This window comes from Musa acuminata, chromosome BXJ1-7 (assembly GCF_036884655.1).
Source record: "Musa acuminata AAA Group cultivar baxijiao chromosome BXJ1-7, Cavendish_Baxijiao_AAA, whole genome shotgun sequence".
In the NCBI taxonomy this organism is placed as follows: domain Eukaryota; kingdom Viridiplantae; phylum Streptophyta; class Magnoliopsida; order Zingiberales; family Musaceae; genus Musa; species Musa acuminata.
The window spans coordinates 38882856-38898167 of NC_088333.1; the positions used below are offsets into that span (position 1 = coordinate 38882856).

At 42.0% G+C, this 15312-nt stretch overlaps 1 protein-coding gene across 1 annotated transcript; it reads right to left on the bottom strand.

The window, feature by feature from the left end:
• Positions 1 to 10496: 10496 nt before the first annotated feature.
• LOC135679274 (probable L-type lectin-domain containing receptor kinase S.5) lies at positions 10497 to 13092 on the bottom strand. Its single transcript, XM_065192811.1, has 2 exons — positions 11801 to 13092; positions 10497 to 11475 (listed from the first exon to the last, which is right to left on the bottom strand). Exons 1-2 carry the CDS (start codon positions 13047 to 13049, stop codon positions 10679 to 10681), a joined length of 2046 nt encoding a protein of 681 aa, XP_065048883.1. The 5' UTR covers positions 13050 to 13092; the 3' UTR covers positions 10497 to 10678.
• Between the last annotated feature and the right edge of the window lie 2220 nt (positions 13093 to 15312).

Genomic DNA, 15312 nt, shown 5'->3' on the forward strand with positions numbered 1-15312 from the left:
CTACTTGATATATGTTTATGATTTAATCTGCGTTTTGAGTGACGCAGGATGCCTTGATCAGGATGAGACAATTAAAGCAGGATAATCATGTTGTGCCGAAGGAACATGTCAGAAGATTGGACGTCGGGCCGGTGGATCGGTCGACGTATCGACAGAAGGCTTCGGGCCGTGAACTCAGGCATTCGGCCAAGAAGAGCAGGTATTGTACCAAGGATATCGGAGTTGCGGAGTCAACTGGCCGATTGGGCAATAGGCTGCAGGAGAGGACGATGCGCCGAAGAATCGGACGAAACGTCGAGAGACCAATGACATGTCGGACAACTTGGTTAATTGCTTAGGATTAATTGTCTCGATCGAAGTTTTGTTGTGCAGGATTAACTATGATAACGATGAAGACATAAAGCGAAACAAAGTGTCGGAGTCAAGCGCGAAGGATTTGTTGCGAGTTCGAGAGTTCGACGGAAGTCCGAAGATTCGTTGGGAGTTCGCGGAGCTCGCCGAGAAAGATCGGAGCTTGCCGAAGAAGCTCGTTGGAACTCGCTAAGAACAAATCGTGAAGTCTAGGAGCTTGCCGGGAGTCCGCAGAATGGTTTCCGAGAGTTCATCGGAAGACCGCCGGAAGTTTGCCGGAAGCTCGCTAGAAGAAGTCTTGACTTGCGGACTTTGTAATAGCTTAGAAAATGTCTTTAAATTCATAGTTAGCACGTTAATTAGGGTTAGGATTAGGTGTTAATCCTATAACCCAAGTAGGGGCCAATTAGGCCCAAGTTCGGACTGGTTTGGACCAAGTTTGGAGCCAAACCAAGTGAGCTGGAATAGTGAAGAGGTGCCACCGCCAGGGTTGGAGGTAGCACCGCCCAGGCTATGTCTTCCTGCGAGGTTGGGAGGTGCAACCGCCCCAGCCAGGAGGTGCAACCGCCAGGGCTGCGAGGCTGGGAGGTGCAACCGCCCCAGCCAAGAGGTGCAACCGCCCAGAGCTCAGTCTTCGAGCTAGACTGGGCGGTGCAACCTCCTCTGCCAAGAGGTAGCACCGCCAGAGCTCAAGTTTCGAGCTCTGCCAGGCGATGCAACCACCGAGCTCAGTCTTCGAGCTCTGGCAGAGAGGTGCATCAGCCTGAGCTCAGTCTCGAGCTCTGCCAGGTGATGCAATCACCGAGCTCAGTCTTCGAGCTCTGGCAGAGAGGTGCATCAGCCTGAGCTCAGTTTCGAGCTCTGCCAGGTGATGCAACCATCGAGCTCAGTCTTCGAGCTCTGCCAGGTGATGCAACCATCGAGCTCAGTCTTCGAGCTCTGGCAGAAAGAAGCAATCGCCTGAGCTCAGTCTTCGAGCTCTGCCAGGCGGTGCCACCTCTCCAGTCAAGAGGTGCAACCGCCTGATCCCAGAATTCTGGGATTTGATCGATTTGATCGTTTTGAGCTCGAATTTTGAATTGGGTTGGGGCCTATAAATACCCCACCCATTCAGCACTGAAAAGATACAGACCTACACCGAAATCTTGATCTTTTCTGTGATTCTAAGAGCTCAAAAGTGTTGTAAAGCCTTTAAGTCTCCTCCTTCTGTTCTTCAAGTTTTCAGTTGTAAAGTGAGGAGAGAAAGGTCTGTAAAGGTTGTCTCCTGAGCCTGTCAAAAGGAGAGAAATTGTAAAAGGGCAGTTTGGCCTTCGCCCATTGAAGGAAGGCACCTAGTTGACGTCGGCAACCTCGTCGGTGGAGGAAGCCAAAAGTGGAGTAGGTCAAGGCTGACCGAACCACTCTAAATCTCTGGTTTGCGTTTATTTTCGAGCACTTTATCATTACTGCAAACCTCCTTCATCACTACTGCTCTCTGCGCTTTCACGAACAAGTTCTAAGTGCTATTCTTCCGAATATGCATTCAGACGTAAATTCGTATTTCCATACATTACAGTTTATGTTTACGTTTGATTCTGCAGAACTATCTTCCATGCTTTTACGAACGAGATTCTTTGCAGTTTACACTTACATTTTGATCCTATTGATAACTGCAAACTGTCCTCTACAATTTTACGAACGAGTTTCAACATTTAGACGTAAAACTGCATTCAGACGTAAATCGGCTTTCCTCGCTCAATCATCAGATCTCAGTTCACGTTTACGTCTTGATTTCAACTGCATACTGCCTTCTGCGAGTATACAAACAAGTTTCAAAGTTTAGACGTAAATCTGCGTTTAGACGTAAAACTGCGTTTAGACGTAAATCTGCGTTTAGACGTAAATCTGCGTTTAGACGTAAATCTGCGTTTAGACGTAAATCTGAGTTTAGACGTAAACTGCGCTTAGACGCAAAACTGCGCTTAGACGCAATCTGCGCTTAGACGCAAACTGCATTTAGATACAAACTGAGAATTTGCTTTTGCATCATAATAGTTTTTGAACGAACGCAGCTTTTGGTTTTTTAATCGCTGTAAGATTTCCGCTGCACTAATTCACCCCCCCCCCCCTCTTAGTGCTCTCGATCCTAACAATTGGTATCAGAGCGGGGTATTTCTCATTTCGGATTTACACCCGAGAGAAATGACTTTTCAAGAGGGCTGTTCGGTCTTTCGTCCACCGTTCTTTAACGGATTGGACTACACTTATTGGAAAACTCGAATGAGAGTTTTCTTAATTTCTCTAAATCTGGATTTATGGAATATCATTGAAAACGGTTTTCAACTTCCCTCCAAACCGATGAACGAATGGTCGGTTTTGGAGAAGAAGAATTTTTCTTTAAACGCAAAGGCTATGAATGCCTTATTTTGCGCATTGGACAAAAATGAGTTCAATCGGATTTCTACGTGTGAAACGGTTTTCGATATTTGGCGCACTCTTGAAATCACGCACGAGGGAACTAGTAGAGTCAAAGACTCGAAAGTTAATATTCTACTGCTTGATTTCGAGCTTTTTCATATGAAACCAAGCGAAACCGTTGTTGACATGTACACCCGTTTTACGGATGTCGTCAATGGTTTAAAATCACTTGGTAAAAGCTTTTCGGATTTTGAACTCGTTAACAAAGTTTTGCGCTCACTTTCTAAAACTTGGGATTCAAAAGTAACTGCTATTCAAGAATCAAAAAACTTGAACCATTTTCCACTTGAAGAACTAATTGGTTCATTGATCACATATGAAATGACGTGCAATGCACGTGAAGAACTTGAGAACCACCTTCCAAAGAACAGGAAGGATTTGGAACTCTGGACAAATGAATGCCACTTGAGCGATGACTCAAGTGATGAGGACAATGATGAACAAACCAACCTTCCAAAGAACAGGAAGGATTTGGGACATAGAACATTTGAAGACCACTCGAGCATAAGCTCAAGTGATGGTGAACTTAAAATGAAACGAAAATTAAAAAGCAAAAAGAATGGATCTACTTGCTTTAAACGCAAGAAGAAGAACAAAAATTGGGATGAATCGAGCTCATCTGAAGACGAGAAAGTCAACAAAAGCGAGGCGACAAAATACGCCTTACCAGCCTACGATGTTGAGGTAATTAAAATGCCTTTGGTTTATTTTGAAATTACTTGATGCTTTCATGATATATTTTCTTTTTAGTTTAGAATTAATTTTCTTGAAAATTACATGTTTAAAAATAAAAATACAGAAATTATGATCATGCTGATAATTTCGAAAATAATATTATGATAAACAAACAAAATGATTTTGATCATGGTTAAGAAGTAATAATGTGTATCATGTTTGATTAACATTGTTGAATGAAATCACGTTTGACTTAAAGTAATGCATAAAGATGTAATATGAAATGGTTATTAACAATTTTATGCATGTGATTTTAAGTTATCCATGATCATGAGCTTGTTTGATCTTCTTGACTTAATTTCAAGATCTATAGCAAAAATCATGTTTGAATATATGAAAGTGTTAATTTCATTTTCGGATTCAGTTAACAATTGGTATCCTAACAATCGGATTTTCTCCTACACTTATGAAAAATATTTTTCTAAAATGGATTTGATAAAATGATTCATGCTTATAAACTCCATCTTGAAATATGAATGATAGTGTTTTTGCGTTCAAAGATTTGTTTCACATTCATATCTCCTATGATTCGTGTACAGAAAAAGAATTTATAAATCATAACACAATGTGATTTCTTATGCAAAAATAAAGTGCTTTTGTGATTCTTTGCTCAAGAGAATAATTATTAAAATCATGATCTTGATAACATGAAGCTCTTTATAAATCAAGATCGTTCATTATGCTCCCTACATTTATCAAAAAGGAGTTTTTCAAATGAAATGCAATTCAATGAAGTGTCATTTTGATATCTTGAAACTTGGAATATTTTAAAATGTGATCTTTGATAAGAATGTTTCAAGTTGCTCCTTTTACTATATCTTTTCAAATGAATCATAAGCCTTGATATCATATATCTTATAATACAAGATTTCTTTGCCTTATGCTTATCTTAATTTGGCATATAAAGACTAAGGCATGCTTAGATGAAAAAGAATCTCTTAAAAAATGCTTTTCCCATTTGATCGAGATTAATGATTTCATGATATTTTATGAATCTCGAAATTAATTTTAATGACTTGATTATGAACTTCAAGTTAATGATTTAATTTGAATAAGTTTTATCTAAATCATAATCTTGATCTTGCAAAATTGAAGTCACAAATAATATCTTGTGGTAGTCATGAATTGATACTCACAATATGAAAACATTGATATTCATGACTTAAAATGGATTGAAACATTGTATGCTTAATTTAATCATTCTCCTATGTTTCAAAAATTCCTTAAATGCCTTATGTGATGATTGAAAACTAATCTGCTTTATGATGAATTACGAATCATGACTTGATCTATGATATAAATGCCTTGAAATGATTGAAATATTTAACACTTTTATGCTCTTCCCCCTACTTTCTTCTTGTTTTCAATGATAAAATGGGGAGAAGTTTTGATCATGCATGGTAGGATATAATTTGACAAAATTGATACCATCATGATATGAAACATTTATAATGTACAATTATGCATGCAATACTTGTGCTTTCTAATTATGATGTGATGTATTGCATATGATGTAAATCATGATTTAAAATGCTATGAGTGCCAAGTTACACATTTTGAGAAGAAATTGTTATATTGAAATATTAATGTAATTATGAATGGTGATATGATATCATGCATGTAATACTTCAATTTATGATAATGATGCATGCTATGATAAAATATTCATGATGAAAAATTATCTTGACATTCATAACTTGATTATTCATCATTTGTCATGATTTTGAAATCGTTGTAAAAGGAAAAGAGAACTACAAAACTGTATTCTCTCTTTCTTTTTTACAATGACAAAGGGGGAGATAGCTAGCTTGTACAAGTCAAGAAGATGCAAAAACTTGATTTGCTAGCTTACCTATTTTAAGAAGCAAAGATTGCTAACTTGCTTATTTCAAGAAGAAAAATTGTCTTCTTGAACATCACTATCTTGAATATCTCAAGAAGCAAAACTTGCAATTTGCACATTGCAATAGGAAGCAAGAATCATGAGCTTACACAAGAAATTTATCTTGCATTTGCTTTCGAAATTTTTGCTAGCTTATATATTGTGAAACTTGTATATCGTAAAAATTGCTAGCTTGTTGGTCTAAAGAGAAGCAAAAAGTTGCTATCTCAAAAGAAGCAAATGTGCTATCTTGCCTATCTCAAGAGGCAAAAATGCTAACTTACGCATCTAGCAAAGTGAGCAAAATTTTCAAGAAGCAAGAGTTGCCTTCTTGAACATCTCTAATTTGCTAGCTTGCATGATGTAGAACTTACTATCTTGAACATTACCAAAAGTGCTATCTTATATGCTATAAAACTTGCATATCTAAAACTTGATAGCATGAATGTTCTAAGCATGATGTAACACTTGCTAAATCTTCTAGCTCCAAGATTGCATGTTGATAAAACTTGATACTATGTTTTTCATGCAATGAGTTGAACCAATATCACACACACTTGATTGTAGTACTTCTCCTTTTTGTTGATGACAAAGGGGGAGAAGTATGTTAATGAAAGTATGTTGATGACATGACATGTGATGCATAAAGTTTATGCATATGTTCATGTTGACGTGTTGCAAGTATTCATGATGAATATTGCAATGACTTGAATTCAGTTTGAATTCAAGGTTCTATCAATATGGCATATTGATAGGGGGAGTTTGTTTAAACTCCGGGAGTTAAGATTAACTCCGTCATCAAGTAGTTGTCATCATCAAAAAGGGGGAGATTGTTGAATCTCGTATTTTGATGATGAAACTACTTGATATATGTTTATGATTTAATCTGCGTTTTGAGTGACGCAGGATGCCTTGATCAGGATGAGACAATTAAAGCAGGATAATCATGTTGTGCCGAAGGAACATGTCAGAAGATTGGACGTCGGGCCGGTGGATCGGTCGACGTATCGACAGAAGGCTTCGGGCCATGAACTCAGGCATTCGGCCAAGAAGAGCAGGTATTGTACCAAGGATATCGGAGTTGCGGAGTCAACTGGCCGATTGGGCAATAGGCTGCAGGAGAGGACGATGCGCCGAAGAATCGGACGAAACGTCGAGAGACCAATGACATGTCGGACAACTTGGTTAATTGCTTAGGATTAATTGTCTCGATCGAAGTTTTGTTGTGCAGGATTAACTATGATAACGATGAAGACATAAAGCGAAACAAAGTGTCGGAGTCAAGCGCGAAGGATTTGTTGCGAGTTCGAGAGTTCGACGGAAGTCCGAAGATTCGTTGGGAGTTCGCGGAGCTCGCCGAGAAAGATCGGAGCTTGCCGAAGAAGCTCGTTGGAACTCGCTAAGAACAAATCGTGAAGTCTAGGAGCTTGCCGGGAGTCCGCAGAATGGTTTCCGAGAGTTCATCGGAAGACCGCCGGAAGTTTGCCGGAAGCTCGCTAGAAGAAGTCTTGACTTGCGGACTTTGTAATAGCTTAGAAAATGTCTTTAAATTCATAGTTAGCACGTTAATTAGGGTTAGGATTAGGTGTTAATCCTATAACCCAAGTAGGGGCCAATTAGGCCCAAGTTCGGACTGGTTTGGACCAAGTTTGGAGCCAAACCAAGTGAGCTGGAATAGTGAAGAGGTGCCACCGCCAGGGTTGGAGGTAGCACCGCCCAGGCTATGTCTTCCTGCGAGGTTGGGAGGTGCAACCGCCCCAGCCAGGAGGTGCAACCGCCAGGGCTGCGAGGCTGGGAGGTGCAACCGCCCCAGCCAAGAGGTGCAACCGCCCAGAGCTCAGTCTTCGAGCTAGACTGGGCGGTGCAACCTCCTCTGCCAAGAGGTAGCACCGCCAGAGCTCAAGTTTCGAGCTCTGCCAGGCGATGCAACCACCGAGCTCAGTCTTCGAGCTCTGGCAGAGAGGTGCATCAGCCTGAGCTCAGTCTCGAGCTCTGCCAGGTGATGCAATCACCGAGCTCAGTCTTCGAGCTCTGGCAGAGAGGTGCATCAGCCTGAGCTCAGTTTCGAGCTCTGCCAGGTGATGCAACCACCGAGCTCAGTTTCGAGCTCTGCCAGGTGATGCAACCACCAAGCTCAGTCTTCGAGCTCTGCCAGGTGATGCAACCATCGAGCTCAGTCTTCGAGCTCTGGCAGAAAGAAGCAATCGCCTGAGCTCAGTCTTCGAGCTCTGCCAGGCGGTGCCACCTCTCCAGTCAAGAGGTGCAACCGCCTGATCCCAGAATTCTGGGATTTGATCGATTTGATCGTTTTGAGCTCGAATTTTGAATTGGGTTGGGGCCTATAAATACCCCACCCATTCAGCACTGAAAAGATACAGACCTACACCGAAATCTTGATCTTTTCTGTGATTCTAAGAGCTCAAAAGTGTTGTAAAGCCTTTAAGTCTCCTCCTTCTGTTCTTCAAGTTTTCAGTTGTAAAGTGAGGAGAGAAAGGTCTGTAAAGGTTGTCTCCTGAGCCTGTCAAAAGGAGAGAAATTGTAAAAGGGCAGTTTGGCCTTCGCCCATTGAAGGAAGGCACCTAGTTGACGTCGGCAACCTCGTCGGTGGAGGAAGCCAAAAGTGGAGTAGGTCAAGGCTGACCGAACCACTCTAAATCTCTGGTTTGCGTTTATTTTCGAGCACTTTATCATTACTGCAAACCTCCTTCATCACTACTGCTCTCTGCGCTTTCACGAACAAGTTCTAAGTGCTGTTCTTCCGAATATGCATTCAGACGTAAATTCGTATTTCCATACATTACAGTTTACGTTTACGTTTGATTCTGCAGAACTATCTTCCATGCTTTTACGAACGAGCTTCTTTGCAGTTTACACTTACATTTTGATCCTATTGATAACTGCAAACTGTCCTCTACAATTTTACGAACGAGTTTCAACATTTAGACGTAAAACTGCATTCAGACGTAAATCGGCTTTCCTCGCTCAATCATCAGATCTCAGTTCACGTTTACGTCTTGATTTCAACTGCATACTGCCTTCTGCGAGTATACAAACAAGTTTCAAAGTTTAGACGTAAATCTGCGTTTAGACGTAAAACTGCGTTTAGACGTAAATCTGCGTTTAGACGTAAATCTGCGTTTAGACGTAAATCTGAGTTTAGACGTAAACTGCGCTTAGACGCAAAACTGCGCTTAGACGCAATCTGCGCTTAAACGCAAACTGCATTTAGATACAAACTGAGAATTTGCTTTTGCATCATAATAGTTTTTGAACGAACGCAGCTTTTGGTTTTTTAATCGCTGTAAGATTTCCGCTGCACTAATTCACCCCCCCCCTCTTAGTGCTCTCGATCCTAACATCTTCTTCTTGAACACACATGGTCATTAATTCATTGCTTGACCATTTGTCCTTATGTGTATTGTATGAAATTTTAAAAGGGCTATATTGAGGTGAAAGGGTGTTCAGAATATAGTGCACCAGGAAGAATTCTAACATATTAACCTCAAGTTTCTTAAGTTGAGCCGCAATATCTCGCATTTGCATTATGTGCTCACCACACCCTTTATGTTGGTGAGTCTAAGAGATGAAAATTTCATAATAATGGTACTCGCTAGTGCCTTATCCGAAGTGACGAATTGTTCATCAATAACTTTTAGCAAGTCTCGGACATTTTCATGCTGGTCAACAGAACCACGTATGCCAGCAGTCATCTTAGTTTTGATAAACATCACGCTGAGCCGATTGGATCGCTCCCATCACTCATATAACGTGATCTCAGTTGGAGTGGTGGTATTAGTGACTATAGGTGGTTCGTCTTTCCTGATAGCATAATCGATATCCATCCACCTTAAATGGAGGAGAACCCTCTCCTTTCATATCTTATAGTTATCACCATTAAGTTCAGGAATATCACATCGAATATCAGAGAAATTAACAGTTTGAAAAACTGCATAAAATCAAACATGCTTTTGTCAAAATTTGAAGCTTAATAGACTAAATTATATGTTTTACCAATGTGAAACATACCAAAAATATGAATCTCATGGCATAAAAATTTCCTGTGGGCTAAATTCTTAATTCAAATAGATTCATATGGTCTTTATGATAAAACTATCAAATTATATTTCAATTCATAATCCCTGTGGGTAAATTATGAAAATAATCTGATATTTTATCTTGATTAATTATATTAAATATAATAAAAGATCCTGTAGGATAACAATTATTATACGAAATATAATCAATCACAATATGATGTCTAATTACTTATGTGATCCTTATTTTAACTTTATATATAATTTTAATTAATTAAGGATGCTGTGGCTAATTCTTAATTAATTAAGATTATATGGATCACTAGACATTTTAAACATAAAAAATTTGCTCATAAGCATAATTTAATATAACTAAATATGCATACATAATATGAGCATTTTACCAACTAAAATGTTGAAAATGATATTTCCTCATGATTTTCAATAAAATATATCAAGAAGTTCCAAGAAGAAACCAAAATCAAATCATTTTCTATGATATAAAAAATGAAAACTCTTTCGTATCAAGGCAGAGGTTAAAAGGCTCTGATACCAAATGTTAGAAATCACTGAAACCAACTTGTGTTTCTAAATTGTTATAATAGAAACACAATAAAAACTAATGCGAAAACAAAATAGCGTACCTCCAACCATTGTCGCCAAGAATTTCTGCAGACGTTTCTTCTTGAACTTTGGTACTTCTCGGCTCAGAACTCTCGCTTTAGATGGTGTAGAAAAGCCTTTCGCTTCAAAGAGATGATTAAGCCCAAGAACCAAAATTCTCATATATATATATATATATATATATATATATATATATATATTCTCCCATCAAGAACATTTATCATTACCAATTTATAACGTTCAAGAATTAATTCAAATTTGTAACGTTTGGATCATAATGAAGAACTTTAATGATATTAAATATTTAATTTAATAATAATTTAATAATAACAGTTTCATGTATAAAGAATTAAAAAATTAAAATCATTTAAACCATAATTAATGAAAAAATTCATGATAATAAATTATGAATCTTAATGATAACAGTTATATTATTATTAAATTAGATATTTAATAATAACGGTTACAAAATATGCTACATCAATTAAACTATTATCTTAACAAATTCAACATGAATTAAACTGTGTTGAAGCTACGCTCTGGAGATCTTCTCACTGTCTCCCTTTTCCACATCCAGGCTTAGGGCCTGCGTCGTTCAGACAACCCCCGCCGACGAGACCCCGCTGTTGGAGAACGTCGCTGTTCTGCTGGTCAGGGTGGCGCCCGACGTCCAGTTGTGGTCGTCATGGTTGCCCTCGAAGAGAGGCCAATGCGGCGGCGGCCACACGAACGCGGGCTTGAACTTCGGAACCGCCGGCGGAGGCGCCGACCTCGACACGATCTGGACGATGGCCTGCGCCTTGGGCCGCGCCCCTGGGTGCGGCTGGCTGCACGCGAGCCCCAGCAACAGCAGTCTCTCCGCGTCCTCCGCCGGGTACTCCCCGCCCAGCCGTGGGTCCACCGCCTCCAGCAGCCGCCCCTCGCGGTGAAGCTTCCACACCCAGTCCACCAGCAGGTGAAATCCGGAGACGTCGTACAGCGGGCGACGGCCGCAGACCACCTCGAGCACCACGGTACCGAAGGCGTACACGTCGGACTCGCGGGTGAACTTGTGGGTGATGCAGCACTCGTTGGCGATGTAGCCGCGGGTGCCCACGACGCCGAGCTCGGTGAAGGAGGTCTTATCGGTGTCGAGGGCGCGGGCGAGGCCGAAGTCGCCCAGGCGGGCGTCGAAGGTGGCGTCGAGCATGATGTTGGAGGGCTTCAGGTCGCGGTGCACCACCATCTGGTTGTACTCGTGGTGGATGTAGTGAAGTGCGGAGGCGACGCCGGCGACGATGTTGTACCTCCGGGACCAGACGAGGCCTCCGCCGCCGTAGAGGTGCTGGTCCAGGCTCCCGTTCGGCATGAACTCATACACCAGAAGCAAGACGCCGTTCTTGTGGCACCACCCTGTGTCAGTCGTGCACGCACGCACGAAGTTAGAATACCGTGCAGTGTACAAGGAAGAGATACGCGTAAATATATGTGTGTGTCATATGCTTTCTTTTCTCCCTTCATATACACTTAAATATCAATGGAAATTTTCATTAAAATCAATTAGTATACATTGAAGTTTATACTAATATGCTTTGAGCTATGTTGTTGCCAACATGTGCAAAGATTGAAGTGTGTCTCTAAATGTGTTCCGTAAATGCTAAGTAATAGTTATGATTCATTTTTAATGGGTTGTGTGTGAGAGAGATGGAGATATAAGGGAGAGAGAAGCGGAACTAACCAAGGAGAGGCACTAAGTTCCTGTGGCGGAGGCAATTGATGATGGTGAGCTCGGCGAGGAAGTCGTCTTGTCCGCTGGTCTTGTCCCTCGAGAACCTCTTCACCGCCACTTCCATGCTGCTTCCGGGAAGCGCCCCCTTGTACACCTCACCGAAGGCCCCCTGTCCCAGCTTCCGCCGCTCATCGAAGTTTCCGGTCGCCACCTTCAGCTCCTTGTACTCGAACTCTCTCGGCGTCCCCGGAAGGCCGTTCAGCTTCTTTCTCAACATGTCACGTTCATTCCCAGCCGCCCTCTTTCTGCGACAGAACACCACCAAGATCCCCGTGGTCAACGTCATCACCACGAGAACACACCCTACGCCGACCGCCACACCTATTATGGCTCCGATTGACAGCCCGCCGGCGTCGTCGGGAAGCTTCTCCACCGTCAGGTTCCATGCGAGCACGCAGTTGAGCTCGAAGTGGCTTCCCGTGGACGCTGAGAACCCCAAATAGGAGCGCTGGAGGACGTAGTCGCTGATGTCGATGGAGGCGTTGAGTACGGGGGCGACCGGCTTCTCGCTGCCCTCGACGGCCATATACACCCACACATGGCGATGGACGCCGTCGTAGTCGATCCACACGTCGTAGCTCGTGCTGTTCACCAGTGCAATCTTGATTCCTAGCGGCGTGAGGGAGGCGGTAATGTTCGAGTCGACACCGTTGATGTCAAGGCCGACGTGGTTGTCGTCGCTGTCGAAGGACTGCTTCGCGGTGTCGAATTCTATGGCGACGAAGTGGTTGGAGTTATTCCCATCGAGGCTAGCGTTAGTGAGGCCGAGATAGGGTCCGTGACTCCCGGGCGGAGGGTCATCGAGGCTCGGAGCAATCAGGAAGGTGAGGCCCTCGCCGGTGGCCACGTCGGACTCAGATTTTACGTTGATGGTGAAGGCGGTGTTGAAGGAGGCCACGCGCTTGGTGTTGTTGGTTTGCTGCCAATCCCAAAGCTTGATGGGTTCGCGGAGGAGGATTCTGCCGGACTTGTTGACGACTAAGGCTTCGTCCTTGCGGGTGTCCGGAGTGAGCTGAAGCGCTTCCTTGTTGATGTTGGCGTTCCCGAGGCTCTCAAACCTCGACGTGACACTATCATTGAAGGAGGTGAAGCTGTAGGTGATGTTCTCAGCGGCATGGAAGGCCGGAAGAAGGGCGATGACGAGGAGAAGGGTGGTGGCGACGGCCGAAGGATGGTTCAATCTTGTTGGCCTCGTCATCTTGGCTTTCTCACGTTCTTTGGGTTCTCCTGGATCCTATATTGCTGGCAAATGTAGGTTTGAACACAAGACTTAGTGACTCTCACGCATTTCTTGTAGGCTAATGGCACCGAACCTTCCCAATTCCTTGTGTTTGCGAAGATGAAATGGTCAAATGCATTTGTGAGAGAGAGAGAGAGAGAGAGAGAGAGAGGGAGATGAAATGGTCACGTGAATACTAGAAATTAGTTTGGGACAATTTCTGAGAAGCTGTTCTGTGCGTTGACTAAGGAAACAAAGTCAAGATTTGCCTTAGTCAGACAGGGTGGGGTGGGTTCCGTCTTCGCCTCCGCGCGTAGGTCTCTCGTCAGGGTTGCTGTATAACCTCACATTGACTGTGGAGGGAGAAAAGTCGAACCCTATCTCGTGGGAGACATCTGCAGAGCCTCAGATCTTCCGGACCTCTCTCTCTCTCTCTCTTCTCTCTCTCTCTCTCTCGTCTAGAAGAAAGCTGATTAGTAGTCGGGAGCACTTGGAAGCATGCAGACATTGTATACTGCATGCCATGGGGTGACACGTGGCTCCGCTGCAAATGGGCCCATGTTCGACCATCTCAAGGCCCATTAGATCAATCATGGCCCGGTTTACGGTCCGCACGTGTGACATCGACGTTGACCACTTGACAGTAGCGGCGTGACGCCGTTCCCCGGCGCCAATGTTGCACCGTCGATTCCCCCCGACGGAACGTTCGTCTCCGTTACTCTTCCCCCCAAAAACACATTATATTCCGATAATTATGAAGATAATTAGAGAGAACATCACATTGGTAATCTAATGACTTAATGTTAAGACATTTCCTTTCTTAATCTTTATAATAAGCATATATATCCTTGCCATCATGTTTGACTATATATATCCTTTCTTAATCTTTATAATATAAAACTATATTCATTCTTTTTCTAAACTCTGAAAACTTTTTTCCCTTTTTTAATTAGAAAAATTCAAACTTAAGAATTATAAATCACTAACATTATTATTATTATTACATTAGATATTTCTCTCTTGTCAATTTTAGACTTTTAAGTTCAATAACAATTTGAAAGCAACACACCAACTACCATTGTAGTTTAGATACTCCTCCCCTTCTCTCTCTCTCTCTCTCTCTCTCTCTTGTGTTTGAGATAAGATTCAAAGTCAAGTAATTTGAGTTGTCCAAAATACTGGATTTTGTTACTCTATTGTGATTGCTTTGTCTGCATAACAAGTGAACTTGTGGATTGATGGGGCATTGCATGATGGGAACAGGTCAGAAAATGGGATGGAGCTCATCAAAGAAAGCAACATGATTTGATCTCTACTGCTAACCTCCAAATGCAGCACTAATTGAGGGTTCCATGTAACACTACAATACTTAATCTTTAACATATATGTGTTCTTAATGCACACACAAACTGTGCTTGTGATTGTGGGACCTTCCAAGGGATAAGAACCAGCACAGGAATCATTTGAAGGAGAGGAGCACATTAAAATTCTGTGTGTCCATTTTCATGTCCCAGTGATGGCTACTTGTGAAACCCCAGCAACAACAATTTGCTCATCCTGTGTCTCTAAACCTCAGATATACCTGCACCAATGATCTGTCTTCTGGTGTGTTCTTGCCCCAACCCAACCACTATTTTGATGGACATCAAATAAGGAGCTCAGACTTCACATCTCTCTAGAACATCACATAACATTTCTGTTGGGTGACCCAGCTACATGATTCATTACTACTACTTGATGCTTAGCTGATGTTGTGACTGTGACTTCAACTTAAATGAATAGCTAATTAGGTCACCTTTAGCAGAGTTGGTCATACAAAAGGAAGCTTTGTTGTGGCTAAACAAGGAGACATAAAAAGCTCAATCACATATACTTGTTCTTCAGGAATCAATAGATGAATCTTTCCATGAGTTCTTGAAGCATGTTTCAATCTTTCAGCAACAAATTGTATGTCAAAGCAATGATTTTGAAGATATATATAGTCACATACAACACAAACTTAAATTGAAGTTAGTAACCATCATTTTTATGATGGTCCTCACCAACTACAGTACATGCCATGTTGATCAAGGATTGTTCTACCAAGGGCTAAAACATAGAATTGTTCAAACTAAGCATGCCTACATATGGAGCTACATGTACTTGAAGTGATCCAATGATGTTAGCTAGCATCAGTTTACCCTTTCCACTCTTCTTAATCTTTTTGACCCTGCAGATGATTGTAGTTGTACTTCGCTTTCAT